Genomic DNA, 16,522 nt, shown 5'->3' with positions numbered 1-16,522 from the left:
AGCCCTGGCCAGAGGAAGTCCAGTGCACCAGGCCTGCTCTCCGCAGACTGCAGGGTGTTGACAGGAGCTGGCAGAACACTGCAATGACCACCCCCGGCCCTGGAGAACCCCAGGGCTCCGGCAGTGCCCTGACCCTCCTCCACAGCCTCGACCCCACCCCACCCCATCGCAGCCCTCACTCCAGGTCACAGCCTAGGCCTTGGCATTACTGCTGCGGGGACCCTTGGTAATCTCAAACCCTGCCTCCCAGTCCCCATCCTCCACCTCCCACTTCCCAGCTCACTCCTTCAACTGCCCTGAATGCAACAGTCCTCCACCCTCCACTCAGGTGGCACAGAGGGCCTGGCACACAGCAGCCCTCAGTGAATACTGTAAAGCTGAATTAATATATCACATTCATTTGTTCCACAAACCTGATCTACACCAGGCACCTGCTGGGGGCTGGGCACACTGTCATGAACCCAACAGACACAGTCCCTCCCCTCACAAGGTCTGTGGTCAACCAGCAAGGCAGGCTCCCCAGTGCAGGGATGGGTGCCATGGGATGCCCAGCAGAAACTCCTAATCCAGCCTGCAGGTCAGGGGAGGGCAAGAGGAAGGGAGGCAGGCAAAGAAAGGGGAGTATTCCAGGCCACAGCAAGAGCCTGGGCAAAGGCCAGGAGCACAAGGCGGCATGAGCTGAGAACACAGAGGCAGAAACTTGATCACACTGGGCCCTTTTAAGCCATTAAGCACCTGATGTGTTAAGAAAACAGGAAGTTGGCCGAGCGCGGTGGCTCACGCCTGTAATCCCAGCACTTTGGGAGGCCGAGGCAGGCAGATCACAAGGTCAGGAGATCGAGACCATTCGGGCTAAGAGTAGATGGTGAAACCCCGTCTCTACTAAAAATACAAAAAAAAATTAGCTGGGCATGGTGGTGTGCGCCTGTATTCCCAGCTACTTGGGAGGCTGAGGCAGGAGAATGGCGTGAACCCAGGAGGAGGGGCTTGCAGTGAGCCAACATTGTGCCACTGCACTCCAGCCTGGGTGACAGAGTGAGACGCCATCTCAAAAAATAAAAATAAAAAGAAAAGAAAACAGGAAGCCCTTGAGGAGTTAAGCAGGGGAGTGACCAATCAGATTTGCCCGCTGGAAACAGCACTGTGACAGCAGCTTGGAAGAGGATGAGAGGAGTGCAGGCCACAGCCGGAGCAGCAGGAGACACATGCACAATGACTGTGATCTGGAGAAGCGAGCCAGCAGCAAGACGGAGGGGGAGAGAACCTCTGATTCTCGACTGGCACGTGGCTGCCTGCAACACAGGCAACACTTCCCAGTGTACTTTGAAGTTAGCTGTGGCCATATGACCGGGTTCTGGCCAATGCGTGCAACTTCCATGAAATGTCCCTGAGGAGGGGGAGATTGACCTTCTGCACCCTGCCCTTCCTCCCTCCCTTTGGCTGGAAAGGTGGATGTGATGGCTGGATCTGGCACAGCCAGCTGCAATGATGCTATCTGCTGAAATGGAAAGGCTCAGGTGGGAGCAGGTTAGAGGAGAGAAGATAAAAAAGACTCCAGAGCTATGACAGTGAAAATAAATAAATCAATAAAATTTAGAAATAAGACAAACAAGGCTGGGCGTGGTGACTCATGCCTGTAATCCTAGCACTTTGGGAGGCCAAGGCGGGCAGATCACGAGGTCAGGAGTTCAAGACCATCCTGGCTAACACAGTGAAACCCTGTCTCTACTAAAAATACAAAAATTAGCCAGGCGTGGTGGCACGCACCTGTAGTCCCAGCTACTTGGGAGGCTGAGGCAGAAGAATAGCTTGAACCCAGGAGGCAGAGGTTGCTGTAAGCCAAGATCATGCCACTGCACTCCAGCCTGGGCAACAGAGCAAGATTCCATCTCAAAAAAAGAAATAAATACATACATACATGGAAACAACACAGCAGCACAGACAGAGAAATGGATTGCGAACCAGAAGACATTGATTCTGTTTCTTCACTGCTTCCTGTGTAATCTAGGATGAATCACTTATCATCCCAAGGCTATTTTCTCACACATAAAATGGAATACTGCCTTCCTTGCCCACCTCTATGGGTTGGCAGAGAATGTGCTAACCCAACATACTTAAAAACATCCTGTAACATTGTAATCCCAGCACTTTAGGAGGCTGAGGCGGGTGGATCACGAGGTCAGGAGATTGAGACCATCCTGGCTAACACGGTGAAACCCCTTCTCTACTAAAAATACAAAATATTAGCCGGGCATTGTGGTGGGTGCCTGTAGTCCCAGCTACTTGGGAGGCTGAGGCAGCAGAATGGCATGAACCTGGGAGGCGGAGCTTGCAATGAGCCGAGATCGCGTCACTGCACTCCAGCCTGGGTGACAGAGTGAGCCTCCGTCTCAAAAAAAAAAAAAAAAGAAAACAAAAAAAAATCCTGTAAAGTACCACGAATAGCTTAGGTGTAGCTAAGAAGCTGCTGGCAAAGGACCGAATGCCCCTGGGATGGAGGTCTGCCCACACTGGGGCTTAAGCTGGCTGAGACAAAATCTGGAATCCTGTCAAGGGATTTTACAACTGACAGAACTTGGTGATTATTGGTACGTGGAGGTTGGTGGTATCCCCAGGGCCGTGTATCTCAAAAGTGGGGCTGTCCAGCTCTCCAAGGAGTGGACCCTTGAGAATGGCCATGCCCTTAAAGAGCCAGGGCTAGGCCAGGCGCGGTGGCTCACGCCTGTAATCCCAGCACTTTGGGGAGGCCAAGGTGGGCAGATCACCTGAAGTCAGGAGTTTGAGACCAGACTGGCGAATATGATGAAACCCCATCTCTACTAAAAATACAAAAATCAGCTGGGTGTGGCAGTGGGTGCCTGTAATCCCAGCTACTCAGGAGGCTGAGGCAGGAGAATCGCTTGAACCTGGGAGGCAGAGGTTGCAGTAAGCCGAGATTGAGCCACTGCACTCCAGCCTGGGCAACAGAGCAAGACTGTCTCAAAAAACAAAACCAAAACCAAAAATAAAAAGCCAGGGCTAAAGGTTCTCCCTGTGGGCCTTATCTGATGTGGACACTCTCAGTCTCCCTGTCCTTCCTTCTTCCCTTTGTCCGTATAGGTTGAGCCTCCAGGCCAGAAACAACCCAGGCTTCCATCCCCGGCCTCGTGCTGTGACACTGACGGGCCAGAAGTGTGGCGTCTCGGAAGCGCTTCCCTCTGGTCTAAGAGTACAGTCTCCCCTCTCTCCCACCCCTCTCCAGACCCCTCAGATAGAGACTCAAAGAAGCTGCTTCTCGGCCAATGAGACCTCCAATCCGAGATGTGGGGGAGTGAAAGCAGAGAAGTATGTTCCCGCTGAGCATCACCCACCGGAATCCACTCTGTGAGTTCCTGGGGTTGACCAGGACGCAGTCCCAGGTGCGGTTGGGAGTGTTCTGGAACAGAATCAGCTGCCCTTCCTCCCGAACTCGGTCACTCGAGGTATAGTCGGCCACAGCCACCTCCTTCACCCGGAATGGGTTAGAGAACAAGTTGGTGACGCCACTGAGGGTATTGACCAGGCGGCCGAAGAACTGCATCTTCTGCGGGGCAGGTGGGGAGGCCCCACCGTCTTCCCCCTCTGTCTGGAAGAAAACGAGGTCTCTGGTCAGCCAGGCACAGTCTCCCATGCCCACCTCACCCAGTGCAGCGGTTTCCTGCACAGACACCCAGATCGCTCCCCACCAGTGTTGTCCCCAGATCCTGGGCCTGGAGGGACCTGAAAAGGAGGGGAAAGAAAGAGAAACAACACTGAGTGGGAGGTAAAAGTGACAGAACCCTCAGGCCAGGCTGGGTACCTAGAAGGCTGTCCCCCTGTGCTGCCACTGTGCAGGTGACCTTAACTGCCTGCTTCCTGACCCAGTGTCCCAGCAGAGACTCAGTTTCCTCACCTGTAGTGTGTGGTATTTACCAAAGGAGATAGCACATGTGAACATACATTATAGGCAGTAATGCCCTGGGCAAATGGAGGGTTCTCACTATAAGTTACAGAGATAACCTTTCAGCACTCAAAGAGGCCAGTATGGACCAGACACAGTGGCTCAGGCATGTAATCCCAGCACTTTGAGAGGCTGAGGCGGGCGGATCATTTGAGGTCAGAAATTCGAGACCAGCCTGGCCAACATGGTGAAATCCCGCCTCTACTAAAAATACAAAAATTAGCCAGATGTGGTGGCAGGCGCCTGTAGTTCCAGCTGCCCAGGAGGCTGAGGCAGGAAAATCGCTTGAACCCGGGAGGCGGAGGTTGCAGTGAGCTGAGATCGTGCCACTGCACTCCAGCCTGGGCGACAGGGTGAGACTCTGTCTCAAAAAAAAAAAAAAGGCCAGCATGGATCATTTCACTTCCGCATGCAAAATCAATGTCCCCCCTCCTAGATACCAAAAGGTGACCAGCATCATGTCACACTCTATCGGAGCAACGGGATCATCGGCATTGGTCTAAATCCTTTGTTTCCTGCTACCACAGGTTTCCCGAAGAGCTCTGAGAGACAGCACACAAAAGCAAGCTCCTTGGAAATGAACGAACTGCACCTTCCGCGGGGGCAGGTGGGGGAGCCCCTGCAGAAGATGCCATTCAAGACTCAGGAGCAGCAGTGTCTGGGTGGTAACTTTACGCTGCATATTCAGAGTCAAAGTTTCTGCCATGGAAATTGTCCCCAGTGTTAATGATGGAATTAGATACCTTGTTATTTCCTAGGTTCCCAGAAAATACATTCCTTCCTAAGGTACTGTCACCAAAGCCAGGCGCCAATCAGATGGAGACCGCCCTCTGCCTCTGTGCCAAGATGTCACCAGACAAAAGACACTAAGGACAGAGTATGGGTGCCCTGGGGGAGAGAGGACATCTGAGTGGACACTGGGTCACAGCCACATTCTTCCCTGGCCTATGTGCTGAGCACAGAATCAACCCTGGGGACAGAAGGAAGACAAAAGCAAGGGGCCCACTAAGAGGCACATGAAAAGGAAAAAAGATCAATACTAATAATTATACCAACCAGGCACAGTGGCTCACGCCTGTAATCCCAGCACTTTGGGAGGCCGATTCGGGCGGATCACCTGAGGTCAGGAGTTTGAGACCAGCCTGACCAACATGGAGAAACCCCGTCTCTACTAAAAATACAAAAAATTAGCCAGGCGTGGTGGCGCATGCCTGTAATCCCAGCTACTCGGGAGGCTGAGGCAGGAGAATCGATTGAACCCGGGAGGTGGAGGTTGCAGTGAGCTGAGATCGTGCCATTGCACTCCAGCCTGGGCAACAAGAGCGAAACTCCGTCTCAAAAAAAAAAAAAAAAAAGATTATAACAACTGAAGAAAAGTTTGCAGTGTCCCGTTACAAGGCTCAGGGACATCTCTCAATGATGTCTATCTGGAATGTTCTTCCTCTCCTTTTCCGTCTGAGAAAGCCCTGATCCTTCTTCAAATCCAAGCTCGGTTCTAATGGTTCTCACCTCCTCCTTAAAAATGTTTTTGTTGTTGTCGTTTTGAAACAGGGTCTAGCTCTGTTGCCCAGGCTGGAGTACAGTGGCTCAATCATGGCTCACTGCAGCCTCTACGTCCTTCCACCTCAGCCTCCTGAGTAGCTAGGACTACAGGTGTGTATCACCAGGCCTAGGTAAATTCTTCAAAACAATTTTTATAGAGGCCAGGCATGGTGGCTCATGCCTGTAATCTCAGTACCTTGGGAGGCTGAGGAGGGCAGATCACTTGAGGTCAGGAATTTGAGACCAGCCTGACCAACATGGTGAAACTCTGTCTCTACTAAAAATGCAAAAAAATTAGCTGGGCATGGTGGTGGGCACCTATAATCCCAGCTACTTGGGAGATTGAGGCAGGAGAATCACTTGAGCCCGGGAGGTGGAGGTTGCAGTGAGCCAAGATAGCACCACTGCACTGCAACCTAGGTGACAGAGTGAAGACTCTGTCTCAGGAAAAAAAAAAAAAAAATTATAAAGACAGGGTCTTACCATGTTGTTCAGGCTGGTCTCGAACGCCCGGGTTGAAGCGATCTGCCTGCCTCGGCCTCTCAAAGTGCTGGGATTACAGGTGTGAGTCACCGTGCCTGGCCTAAAATGTTCTTGATATACCATCACCAGACGCCAGGTTCTCTCTCCTTGCTCTGGGCTCTCCCTCACTTTAAACACATCTGTACTATCACACCCCAGCAAGTTACAACTGCCCCTCCTGCCAGACTGTAAGCTTCGTCATCCTTCTACCAAATACTCTTGTGCATCTTTCTGGCACCATCCTGAAAGCTTTACGTACATTAATCATTTTGTCTGCACAACCACTCTATGAACTGGTTACTATTATTATCCTCATTTTACATATGAGAACACCAAAGAACGGAGGGGTAAAGTCACAGGCCCAGGGTCACCCAGCTAGTGGGTGGAGCAGTGAAAGCTGGCACCCAGCTGGGCTGGCCCAGAGTCTGAGTTTCTCAAAGGCAGCTGCTCATCTTTTCATCTCCGTCCACGAGCTTGGCTCACAGAAAGTTTGTCAAAACAAAAATTTAACTGAGTAAATATTATGCATAGAAAACACAAAGCCTGATAGAAAACAAACCAAGATAGACTGACAGAAAACATGCCATTGAGTAGATGAGGGTGCTGGGTTTATGGGCTTTTGTTTTTTTCTTTTCCTTATTTTCCAGATGCTATGTAAAGCGATTATAGTTTTCAAAGGAAGTAGCAGTGTAGGCTGAGCCTCTGGGGGCTGCAGCCAGGAAGATGGGGACCTGTGGGACTCAGGCCTGGCCTGGAAGAGCGCAGAGAAGCTCCCCCAAGGATGGGCCCGCAGGGACATGGAGGGGTGCTCCCAGGAAGGGCAGAGAGTCAAGAGCATCCAGCACCCATGAGCCTCAGGTTGAGAGAGAAAGCCACCAGGGGTGCAGTGAAATCAAAGAAAGATTCCACACCCCCAGAGAGACCCCTTCATCAGTGCCCCAGCCTGTGTCCCCCCTACCAGAGCCTGGGACTAGGGGATGCCCCCCACACACCCACAGGAGCATGGCCACAGAAACGACAGGCTTGGCTGGCATCCAGCCTTCAGGGTTGGCAGGAGGACGAGATGACGCAATGGAGGGAAGGTGTCTGGGACACAGGCCGACCGTGGGCGCACAAACAGTGGCCATTGTTATCGCTAGGTGGAAGAAAGGAAATGACAGCCACGGGGCCACATCCTGGAACACTCACGGCATCGCCAACCAGGAAGGCGGCCAGCAGGGAGAAAGTGCTCACACGTGCTTCCTTCTGTCCCTGCCACCTTGGACCCTGGAGCCCAGGCTCTTCCCAGCACAGCTGCAAGAGGGGGATGGTGGGTGAGAGCCACCCCCATCATGCCTCACTTCATCTCTCCCCCTGGTTTCTCACAGCCTCCTACCCTTGACCTTCCCGTGGGGCAGACAATCACTTTTCCCCATTGATGACTAGCCCCTCCTGCTCCTTACCTGGGCTTCTCCCTGCACCCCCAGGATGCCCGGGTCACCTGACACAGACCGCAGCTCGGCTGTGTCAAGCAGCTCTCTCAAACACCACAAGCAGAAAGACAAAGACCCAAGAACGTTGGTGGTGGGGGTTGACAGTGACAATTCTGCCTGTCCAAGCCAGGCAATTTCCAGGTACCAGTTTTGGTGCCCCCTTTGAGGGAAGCCAGATATTTCTGGCCTTTTTCCTTATCTCTGCTCACCTATCCCCTGTCAAAACCAAGCTTGCCTGCTGGGTTCATGCAGGGAAGACTGACAGAGAGTGTGCTGGTGTGAGGCTCCCCTGGAGGAGCTGAAGGGCGGGAGGAACAAGTATTATTATCCCATCTCAGAGATCAAGAAACTGAGGCCCGGAGAGGCCCCAAATTATACATGTTCAAAGGGCAAATTAAGGCCGGACACAGTGGCTTGTGCCTGTAATCCCAGCATTTTGGGAGGCTGAGGCAGGCAGATTGCTTGAGCCCAGGAATTCGAGACCAGCCTGGGCAACATGGCAAAACCCTGTCTCTACAAAATATACAATAAAATTAGCTGGGCATGGTGATGTGCGCCTATGGTCACAGCTACTCGGGAGGCTGAGGCAAAAGGATCACTTGAGCCCAGGTCGAGACTGCAGTGAGCCAAGATTGCACCACTGCACTCCAGCCTGGGAGACAGAGCAAGACCCTGCCTCAAAAACAAAACAAAACAAAACAAAGGGCAAATTAAAGTTGATGTCCACCAAAAAAGAAAAACAAACGGGCTGGGCACGGTGGCTCATGCCTGTAATCCCAGCACTTTGGGAGGCTGAGGTGGTGGATCACAAAGTCAGGAGATCGAGACCATCCTGGCTAACATGGTGAAACCCCGTCTCTACTAAAAATACAAAAAAAAATTAGCTGGGCTTGGTGGCAGGCGCCTGTAGTCCCAGCTACTCGGGAGGCTGAGGCAGGAGAATGGCATGAACCCGGGAGGCAGAGCTTGCAGTGAGCCGAGATCACGTCACTGCACTCCAGCCTGGGTGAGAGCGAGACTCTGTCTCAAAAAAAAAAAAAAAAAAAGAAAGAAAGAAAAACAAATGAAGAAACAAAAAACCTTGAGTGGGAACAGAGGGAGATTGGAGCCAATGGTAGAATCTCTGATGAGTTCCCTGGAAGTGACTACCTGGGTTCATTCAACAGTCACCAGAGAGACCCAAGACCAGTCCCTGTCTCGTCAAGTGCACGGTCCCCTGGGGGAAGGACCCCCTAAAAGGGATGACTTTTGAGCTGAACTTTCCAGGAAGAACAGGAGTTTGCCAGCAGGGGAAATGGCGAGAGGCCTTCACAGCAGATGAAGCAGATCAGAACATGGGGGAAGGCAGAGATCAGGGGCTTGCTCAGCCCACCCGTGAACAGTGAGCATTTTCACGGGGACTGGATGGCTTGAGAGGGGAAGGTGTCGAAAGGAGGGGCTGTGGTTAGTGCTGCGATCAACGTGAACACAGGTCACCCGGAGCCACTTGTCCAGTGGCTGCTATGTCAGTCACGCCCCTAACCATGCCCAGGGAAGCTCCTCTTACGACGAGGAGCCAAGCCCCGGAAGAAGTGCAGTAGAGAACAAGGGAACAAGAGGGTCGCTCAGAGTGGGTGGTGAGGGAGAACTCAGTCCCAAAAATCTGGTTCCTCCTCAGCTACGAATTCCCTGAAGGACCCTGGGCAGGTCTGGGGCAGATCTGAGGCAGGAGAGGAGCAGTCCTTGCCCTCTGATGGTTGCTATCTGCCACAGCTGCCAGGCCCGGGCAGTTCCCTCTCCTCCCCTTTGGAAGGTCTGTGTAAAAACTGCTTTTCTGGAGTGAAAGGGGCCTGCGCTTGCATCCTCCCTGGAATGCGCTCTACAGTACCTGCCGGAGCCCCTGCTCGTTCTTCAAGGCCCAGCTGCCCCCTCTGAATGCTCAGAGCACCAGAGCGCCCTTCCAGCCTGCACGGTTCCCAACCCAGCCTGACACCCCTCCATGCCCACTGTACGACTCAAATCCAGCTGCAGGTCTCCCTGCTGACCCTGGCCAGTGGCGCCCCATGACCTCCCAGGGAAAGCCCAGACTCCAGCATCCATGAGAGCTGGCCCAACTCACCCCTCCAGCTCATCCCTCACCTCTACTCCAGCCACGCCGCACCATCGATCCTCCCAGAACACGTCAAACTCGTGTCTCAGTGCACCTGGGGATACCACACATACGCTCCATCGGCTTAGCCCATCCTTCCCACTTTCTTAACCTGAATGTGTGCTCCATAAAGGACAAATGAATAAATCTCTTCTTATCCATGAAGATTCAGCTCAGGTGCCATCTCCTCTAAAAATTCATACCCGCACCTCCGCCCTGCAGCCTGGTGTGCCTTCCCCTTCTCCTCAGCACCCCACACCACCCAGGGCCCAGCCCACAGGAACACACACCATGTGAGAATGGGGGTGCATCTGTTGACTTGGGCTGCTCACCCCACCCGCTTTGATTTGTTTCCCTAAGCACCTGGCATGATGTTCCTGACTCACAGTGGGTGTTTAATAAATGTTTGGTGAATGAATGAATGAGAATGAATGAATGAGCCACTTATAAGCCCATGGGGCCAGCACCTCTGAAGCCCCCAGACACACTTTATTCCCTTGAAGGTGATAACAGGGACCACACACACTGTTCCCACCCACTCTGAGCTGCCATGCTCCACTCCACAACAGATAGGGAAATATGCTCAAATCCCACCAGTGGCTAACGGCCCACAAGGGGTTCGCTCCTCCACCGGGAGAACCTGTATCTAGCACTTGCACTCCTTCAGGAGCGGCCCTAAGTGATCGGACTGATCCATCCCCAGGCTTTGGTGTGGAAAGTTCAGCTTTATATATAGTCAGGGCACTTAGGCTGAGCTCACTCCTAGTCCAAGCAGGAAAGACTCCAAGCCTTCTGCTTCCTCCTTGACTAAGCCGAGAGCAGAGGAGCCGGACAGCTGCCCGAGAGGTGCGTGACAGGAACCCACAGGCAGCGGGCCAGGAAGCAGACCTCACAGGCTTGGCCACGTGGGGGATTCCAGGAGCACACACAGAACTGCCCGAGGTGGAAATCAGGCCTCACGAGCCCCAGCTGCTGACGACAGGATGTCCCATGATTGGAACAACTGTTGGATGGTCCTGGCAGCAGAACCTGGCAGCAGTGACACCCTCCTGAGCACCCTCCTCCCGCCCAGTCAAGACAGAGCAGGCTGGAAACTCAGGGTCCGCTCAGAGTGCCAAGCTGCCCCAACTTCCTTCCTGTAGCTCCCACTGTCTGTGCCACCCAGCACGTGAGCATGCCACCACACACCGGCCTCCGGCCTCTCACAAGGCCACCACGTCTCACGGTTGGCAAAGGGTTTCACACTTGTGATCCACCTCCAAGCTCACAAAGAAACAGGGAAGGCGCAGCCTGGCACGGTGGCTCACACCTGTAATCCCAGCACTTTGGGAGGGTGAGACGGGCAGATCACCGGAGGTCAGAAGTTCAAGACCAGCCTGGCCAACGTGGTGAGAAAGAAACCCCATCTCTACTAAAAATACAAAAAAAATTAGCCTGGCGTGGTGGTGGGTGCCTATAATCACAGCTACTTGGGAGGCAGAAGCAGGAGAATCCTTGAACCTGAGAGGCAGAGGCTGTAGTGAGCTGAGATCACGCCACTGCACTAAAGCTTGGATGACAGAGTGAGACTCCATCTCAAAAAAAAAAAAAAAAAAAGAAACAACGAAGGTGCAATCATTCTCCCTGTTTGGCATATGGGGAAATCAAGGCCTCAAGAGAGGAAATGGGGTGGCAGGTTGTGGCGGGAGGTTGCCTGCCTCTGTCCTCTGATTCTTGAACAGCACTAGGCAAAGGGCTGGCCACACAGCAGGTGCTCAATCCGTGGGTGAGAAAACACTGAATGAACACAGGGGTCACGTCAGCTCCCATCTGAGCCTCTGGACCTCCAAGGCAGCCTCCTGGCAAAATGTCCCCGCAAATGTTCCCTGTGACCCCAGCTCACTCCAACCTCTTTGCTAAGTTAGTGGGAAAGGGCTTGATCCCATCCCCTCACACCCCATCAGCACCCACTGCTGCCCAGCACCCACAGGGCGCCAGATGCTTCACCACTGTTTCAGGTAAATTGCCACTTTTTTTTTCTTTTTTTGAAACGGAGTTTCACTCTTGTTGCCCAAGCTGGAATGCAGTGGCACGATCTTGGCTCACTGCAACCTCTGCCTCCCAGGTTCAAGCGATTCTCCTGCCTCAGCCTCCACAGTAGCTGGGATTACAGGCACGCACCACCACGCCCAGCTAATTTTTTGTATTTTTAGTAGAAATGGGGTTTCACCATGTTAACCAGGCTGGTCTTGAACTCCTGACCTCAGGTGATCTGCCCACCTCCACCTCCCAAAGTGCTAGGATTACAGGCATGAGCCACTGTGCCCGGCCGAATTGCCACATTTAACCCTCCAAACACCTGAAAGAAAAGGTCCAAGTCTCTCCACATTACACAGGAAACTGGGGCCCAGGTTACACAATTTGCCAGGATCTGAACCCGATTAGCTGGAATCCGGAGCATCAGGCTCTTAATCCTCAAACTGCCCTCAGGAGAAAGCTGAAAGAAAGTGGCTAAGCGAGGCTTGCTCAACAGGCTCTTCGATTCCAAAAGCCAAGGCCCTCGTCTCAAAATGCACTGCTGCTCACGTGAGCCAGAGCAAAACGTCCTTTCACAAAAGGAAAAAGCGTCTCTTTCATTCACTCGGCTTGGCTGGACCACAGCTGGAAGCAAACTGCCCCGAAACTGTCACTGGAGCTCCCAAGCACATGAGACAAGGGTGACTTTAAGAGATCTTTGGGCTGGTAGCATGGTACAGTGTGGCCCATGTTATGACTCACTCCACAGATATTTACTGAGATGGACTGTGGCAGGCATTGTTCTAACCGCTGAGGATACAATTGTAAACAAACAGACTGGTCAGGCACAGCGGTTCACTCCTGTAATCCCAGCACTTTAGGAGGCCGAGGAAGGAGGATCACTTAAGCTCAGGACTTTGAGACCAGCCTGGGTAATATAGCGAGACCTCACCTCTACAAAAATTTAAAAATTACCCGGGCATGGTATCTCTCATGCCTGTAAGTCCCAGCTACTAAGGTGGCTGAGGTGGGGGGATTGCTTAAGTCTAGCAGGTCGAGGCTACAGTGAGCTGTGATTGTGCCACTGCAATCCAGCCTGGGCGACAGTGAGACCCTGTTAAAACAAAACAAGGCCGGGTGCAGTGGCTCACACCAGTAATCCCAGAACTTTGGGAGGCCGAGGCGGGTGGATCACTTGAGGTCAAGAGTTCAAGACCAGCCTGGCCAACATAGTGAAACCCCATCTCTACCAAAAAATACAAAAATTAGCTGGGTGTGGTGGCGTGCACCTGTAATTCCAGCTCCCTGGGAGACTGAGGTGGGAGAATCACTCGAACCCAGGAGGTGGAGGCTGCAGTGAGCTGAGATCCCACCACTGGGCTCCAGCCTGGGCAACAGAGTGAGACCCTGTCTCAAAACCAAAACAACCAACCAACCAAAAAAACCCCCACAAAATCCCTGACATCCTGGAACTTATATTTTAGACAGAGCTACTAATAATAAAGAAGATTAACAGGTAAATATTTACAAAGGTTTTAGATGCCAATTAACTACTGAGGAGAAAAACCAGAGAATGGGGATAGGAAGTGCTGAGGTGGAGAGTGAAATTTTAGATAGGGTGAAGAGGGAAGTCTTCACCAAGAAATTGATCTTAAATAAATACCTGATGGAGAGAGATGAAAGTCATATGAATACCTAGGCAAAGAGAGCGTGTGCAAAGGCCATGGGGCTGGAACATGTTTAGCGAGTTCCAGGAAAAGCAAGGAAGCCAGTGACATCAGAGAGGCAACAGGGGGCCAGGCGTGTGCCATGAGAGGAGAGGCCACTGCAAAGAAACAACATTTTAACAAGATCACTCTGGCTGGGTGTGGGGTAAGAAACAGAGAGGCATCATGGATAATCTCACAGCTTGGACCTGAGCAACTGAATGAATAATACTCCTATTTCCTAAGATGAGAAAGGGAGTGGGAGGGACATGTTTTGGTGAAGAGTGGGGTCAGGGATGGAGGGCAGAACTAACAGGAGCTCAAACTCTAAGTTTGAGGCCTGGCGCGGTGGCACACACCTGTAATCCCACCATTTTGGGAGGCTAAGGCAGGTGGATCACTTGAGATCAGGAGTTCGAGACCAGCCTGGCCAACATGGTGAAACCCTGTCTCTACAAAAATACAAAAATTAGTTGGGCACGATGGCGCATGCTTGTAATCCCAGCTACTCGGGAGGCTGAGGCGGGAGAATCAGGAGGTGGGGGTTGCAGTGAGCCGGGATTGCGCGATTGCATTCCAGCCTGGGTGACAGAGTGAGACTCTGTCTCAAAAAAATAAATAAATCAATAAATACTTCAAGTTTGAAAAGCCTAAGTTTGAGGTGCTGAGTAAGCAACTAGAGTTGAGTCTGTCATTCCAGGGAAAGGTCTGGACTGGACCGGGGATATAAATCTGTGGGCTGACAGAATAGAGACGGCACTTAAAGAAATAAGACTGGATGAAATCACCATCCGAAAACGAGAAGAGGCATTTAAGACATGATCCTATCAAAATCCACTGTGAAAGACAGAACATATTCTCCCAGGGAGCCACCCTCTACAAAGTGAAGCTTGTAACACACTCTTCACTGCGGCCCCTTACCCCTTGCCTACCTACTTCCCCCAGCACACACCCAATAGATGTGCGCAGACACACACATACACAGTATTTAAATTTCTCCTTTCTGCATCTCTTAGTGATGTCATTCTGCTGAGTAAGAGGGAAACTCCCTTTTGGGGAGTCTGTCATGTAACAAGAAAGTAATCCATGGAAGGAACAAAAAGTGTCCTAAGCACTGAGACAACAGTAGCAAACCTTACACATGAGGACAATCACACAGGCTCTGGTGTCAGATTCCAGCTTCAACCTCATTGGTGTGACCTCAAGCAACTCATTCGCCCTCTTTTTCTCATGTGAAATGAGAATATCATTGGCCACACCAAGGGTAGCCTAGAACATCAGACAGTCCATAAATATTTGTTAGATAAACGCTGACTGAATGAATGGTGAAGAGAACATATACAGAAGAGCCCGACTCACAAGAGGTGATGAACAAACACTGCCAAATGATACACTGAAAAACAGGGGACCTCCTGCTCATCCTTCTCTCCTTGTCTTCTCATTCAATCCGTTTCCCTTTCCATTCCTTTCAATCCTGCCTATGACCCAACAGTAAAATCATGTATTCGTACAGGGCCCTACTGGTTATAAAGCTTTACCTTCTACATTTTCTCATTCAAATTTTGAACCTCATGGCAGCCTTACGAGGGCAGGAGGTACAGTCCCCCTGTCACCGATGAGGAAACTGAGACTTGGACAGAAAACAGCTTCCAAACTCCAGGCAGAGACTGTAACAAAAACAATGCATTCAAAAACAATGCATTCAGCCCAAGGGTGGAGCCTCAACGTTGCCAAACCAAACCTGCCTGACATCCTGTTGGGCGGGTAAGAGGCAGGTGAGAGAAAGACCCAGAAGCTAGGGGGAGGTATTCGTTGGGGTCATGTGGGTAGCCCATTAAAAATACGGCCACAGGTCCCCTTGCCCTGTGCCCTCCCTGTCCCACACCCACAGGCTTGCCCCTGACCCAGTCCCATGATCACCCGAGTCACATGCTCCCTGTCACCAGCTTCCAAGTCGTCTGTGGGAGCAGGAGGTGGACACACGATTGGGAGTGGGAGACTCTGGGGTGGCCAGGCTGAGGGGAAGGAGGGAGCACGTCGGGGGCAGGTCTGGAGGCACGTGAGAGAGGAAAGGCAGGGAGGAAAAGCAGGGAGGAAAGGCAGGAGAAGCAGGGAGTGAGAAATGGGTAGAGGCACCACGAAAGGTGGAGACGGAGGTGAAGTGGGGAATCAAGTGAGCACTTAGAGGAGCACAGGAAGGAAAATGAGGACGGCCAATGGGGCCTAAAGAGGCACTGAGAGTGGGGGAAAGAGAAGAGACGGATTGACTCGGGAAGTTAGTGATACTGAGGGAGACACACGGAGGAGACTGGGGTTCAGGGGAGGAACTCAGGGTCGAAGCTGCGGTCCCTGGGGTCCACAAGTTCGAGATGAGACACGGGCGGTCTCGGGATGGGAACTGGGGACGCAGGGGGATGAAACGATGGAAAGTGGGGGCACTCAGGGAGTCACATAAGGGTCAATGGAGGACATGCCTCAGAATCGGAGACACGAGGAAGATCCAAAGGAGGGTCGGACCGAGACTCAGGAGTCCGGAGCGCGGAGGAGGTTAGGGAAGGGACCCCAGGCCCCGCCCACCTGCGAGGTCACTCACCTCGGCTTACTCAGCACTTCTACTTCCTCCTACTTCCGCAAACAAACGAGCCTCGGGCCACGTGATGGCCTGACCACCGCTCTTCGCCAATCACTGGTGGCCCTGTCCCAGGCCTCCTCTAGGCTCCGCCCCCGCACCCGAGGACGGCCGGAGGCGGGGTCCGCCATTTTTTTTTTAACTGCCCAATGGAAGGGGCTCCCTTAGCCAAGGGAGGACGAGCTTTCGGCGGGAGCCAATCCTCGGCGGCGAGGCGCGGCCATGTTTGTGCGGGGCAGAAGGTGCCAGGCTTCTTGGCAGTCATGTTGATGAGGGCCAGGAGTCCCACCCTAGTCCGCCTTCTGCCTCCTAAAGCGGTCAGAGCCTGGAGTCTGAAGTTACTGTTAATGATTGCTTGTAAAGATAAAAATAAAGGCAACAGAGGCATAGGGCATAACAAGGAGGAACCTGTTTTGATTTTTGCCAGGTAGCCTCAAGCCAGGGTTGCCAGATGTAGCATATAAAAAATACGGGATCTTCAGTTACATTTGAATTTCAGCTAAACAGCCAATACATTTTTTTCCGATAGAACAGAAATTGATTATAGCTTTTTTATTTTTCACAACGAAG

General features: G+C 52.3%; 1 protein-coding gene across 9 annotated transcripts in view; it reads right to left on the bottom strand.

Annotated features, from left to right (window-relative positions):
• The window catches only part of PLA2G6 (phospholipase A2 group VI), a 69,457-nt gene extending 53,415 nt beyond the window's left edge, over window positions 1-16,042 (bottom strand). For 3 of the 9 annotated variants that reach the window (XM_030815567.1, XM_030815562.1, XM_003264741.2), the window contains exons 1-2: window positions 15,917-16,008; window positions 3,351-3,604 (exon numbers count right to left, since the gene is read on the bottom strand). In XM_030815567.1, coding sequence (XP_030671427.1) covers window positions 3,351-3,559 — 209 coding nt within the window. In that variant the 5' untranslated portion in view covers window positions 3,560-3,604; window positions 15,917-16,008. Of the gene's footprint in view, window positions 1-3,350; window positions 3,605-14,861; window positions 14,883-15,243; window positions 15,498-15,797 lie in introns of those variants that run through there. The other 6 variants (XM_030815564.1, XM_030815568.1, XM_030815563.1 and 3 more) reach the window with 4 other exon arrangements.
• Between the last annotated feature and the right edge of the window lie 480 nt (window positions 16,043-16,522).

Source organism: Nomascus leucogenys, chromosome 7b, assembly GCF_006542625.1.
Source record: "Nomascus leucogenys isolate Asia chromosome 7b, Asia_NLE_v1, whole genome shotgun sequence".
Classification (NCBI taxonomy): Eukaryota; Metazoa; Chordata; class Mammalia; order Primates; family Hylobatidae; genus Nomascus; species Nomascus leucogenys.
This window is presented reverse-complemented; position numbering and strand designations above follow the sequence as displayed.